This window comes from Sciurus carolinensis, chromosome 1 (assembly GCF_902686445.1).
Source record: "Sciurus carolinensis chromosome 1, mSciCar1.2, whole genome shotgun sequence".
NCBI classification, from domain to species: Eukaryota; Metazoa; Chordata; class Mammalia; order Rodentia; family Sciuridae; genus Sciurus; species Sciurus carolinensis.
In genome coordinates, this window is record NC_062213.1 from 186,271,839 (window position 1) to 186,274,334 (window position 2,496).

The 2,496-nt window shown below is 39.2% G+C and overlaps 1 protein-coding gene across 1 annotated transcript; it reads left to right on the forward strand.

Annotated features, from left to right (window-relative positions):
• The first annotated feature begins 1,663 nt into the window (after positions 1 to 1,663).
• On the forward strand, positions 1,664 to 1,987 carry LOC124980468 (DPH3 homolog). Its single transcript, XM_047546044.1, has one exon. The coding sequence runs from the start codon at positions 1,664 to 1,666 to the stop codon at positions 1,910 to 1,912; it is 249 nt and encodes an 82-aa protein (XP_047402000.1). The 3' UTR covers positions 1,913 to 1,987.
• Positions 1,988 to 2,496: the final 509 nt, after the last annotated feature.

Genomic DNA, 2,496 nt, shown 5'->3' on the forward strand with positions numbered 1-2,496 from the left:
CCTTTCAGGGCAGAAAATGACCAAAAATGTTGCCTGAGATGGTTTTGGCTGGCAGTTAAAACTTCTAAATTCAAGTACATAGCTGAAATTGATCACAGACTCTGAAATCAGACTGCCTGAAAATGAATCCAAGTTCTGCTATATGACGGCTGTGTGGTCTTTGATAATTACTTTTTTTAGACCTCAGTTTCATTATGTATAAAAAACAGGATAAAATCTACTTCACTGGTGGAGAAAATAGTAAATAATAAACGTTATAAATGACAAAACGTAGTAGTAACTAAGACTTTGTTTTTAGAATGCAACTTACATTTGCTGTGAAAAGAAATCATGTTAGTTTAATTGACATCGTTTTTTCTTTGCAGCATTCAATGATACATCTTATAACAAATATCCTTTATAGTCAATGAAATAAGGTATTACCTTATAGAAGCAGTATGCTTTCAGAACAGAGAGTGGACTTTGGAATACAGTAATATTGAGATGCACCTCCCCCAACCTGCTATGCAACAAGTGTGAATTATTTCATCTCTCCTAGAATCAGTTGCCTCACTTGTAAAAACAGATACACAGTAGGCATTCAAACCAGGTTCTTTTCTCCCTTAGTCAGGCAAAGTTACCTATTTTCCTTTTTTTTCATTCCCCCTTCTTTTAAATGAGGTAAAGATCAGCAAATGGGATAGACTGAGAGGTAGTAAAATGAAGGAAAAATTTTAAATGACTACTTACAAGTAGCACAGAAAGCAAACACTAGCTTCTGTAGGTCACACAAAGCATAAGATTGTATCAAAAAAAGGAGCTCACTGCTGCTTTAAGCATTCTAACCCAGAAATGATCTTTGGCAAAGCCTTGGAGGACAAAGAACTTCAAAAACCTGAGCCAAGCCAGGCACATGCCTGTAATTCCAGCTGCTAAGGAGGCTGAAGCATGAGGATTTCAAGCTCCAGACCTGCCTCCAGGTTGGAGAAACCCTGTCTCAAAATAAAATAAAAAGGGATGGGGATGTAGTTCAGTGGTAGAGGGCTTGCCTAGCCAATGTAGAGCAGGTTCAATCAAACAAACAAACCTGAGCCAAACACCCACCACCACCTCTATCCCCATCTCTCTTTTGTCCTTGGTTCAGGAGCATTCTACACATGTGTAGGCAAGAAGTCAGGGTCTCAACTCAAAGGATGTTCTTCCTGAAATAAAAAACAGTCTATTCCATCACTGGTGGCCAGAAAGCCCTAACAGCTGCTGCTGGGACTTCATTCTTAGCCTGAGGCAGAGGGTGGCAAATGGGGGGAAAAAAAAAAAAAGTGGATAAACTCTAAGGCTATTTGATAACTGCTTTATCCCTAGGTAAGGAAAGATAAGTTCTCTGGCTCTATGGAAATGGGTTGATGGTAGGAGATGGATGTGCTGAAGCTCAGTTTCTGAGTTTCTGGAGAACTACACGTGGCCAGGCATGTACCTAGAACAGTTTCATTCCCACGTTAACAGCCTACATTATAATGCATAGGACATGCTTCGTAGTCACCCATACAGGAATCAAATCTCAGCTCTACCTCTCATAATCTCTCAGTGATGCCAAAGTTATCCAGTCAGCTAGTATTCATTATTTAGCAGCTATTATGTCAGAAATTGTATTAACCGAATTAGTGTTTTGCCGGCCCTGACGACCATGGCGGTGTTCCACGACGAGGTGGAGATCGAGGACTTCCAATATGACGAGGACTCCGAAATGTATTTCTACCCCTGCCCGTGTGGGGATAACTTTTCCATCACCAAGGAAGATTTGGAGAATGGGGAAGACGTGGCAACCTGTCCTAGCTGCTCTCTCATTATAAAAGTGATTTATGACAAAGATCAATTTATGTGTGGAGAAACAGTCCCAGCCCCTTCAACCAACAAAGAATTAGTAAAATGCTGAAGAAGCCTTCAGGAATCCACATCCTGAACAGTTAAGAATGAGCCCAGATGGAAATATCAAATGCAGAGAAACTGATTTTTTAAGGGGACAGCTGTTTCGTGGATGGCCATTCTGTTTTCATGTGTATCTTTTCACCAACTGCTGAGTTCATCTTCAAATAGAGAAGTGAGCCCCAGACATGTCATACCCAGATTTCATGTTTAGAACATTGAATTGGAAGCATTCTTAATTATCCACCTGAATTTAAAGGAAGATCATTTTAAATCAGTGCTTTCTTTCCCTTAGTTATCATTTTTATACCTTAAACCTAATTCTGTATCTGATAACAGCATCATCTACCTCAGTCATTAGGATTTCTTAGTTAAAATGAGATTATATTTTTAATTAGTTTCTAAGATGGTTAAAATTAGCCCTTTCTTTGAAATTTGAATCAGCTTTATTATTCTAACTTAAAGAAAATCCGTTGCTTCATCAGTACTGCACTTCGGATTCCCTCACCAAGCCAGTCTCTCCAATCTTGCCATTATTAGAATGTTCATGTTCTGTTTAGCATGTCATGCGTGTTACACTTCATGCACAGAGTT

Coding starts and splice junctions, on each gene's coding strand:
- LOC124980468 (XM_047546044.1), top strand. CDS start 1,664: ATGGCGGTGTTCCACGACGAGGTGGAGATCGAGGACTTCCAATATGAC.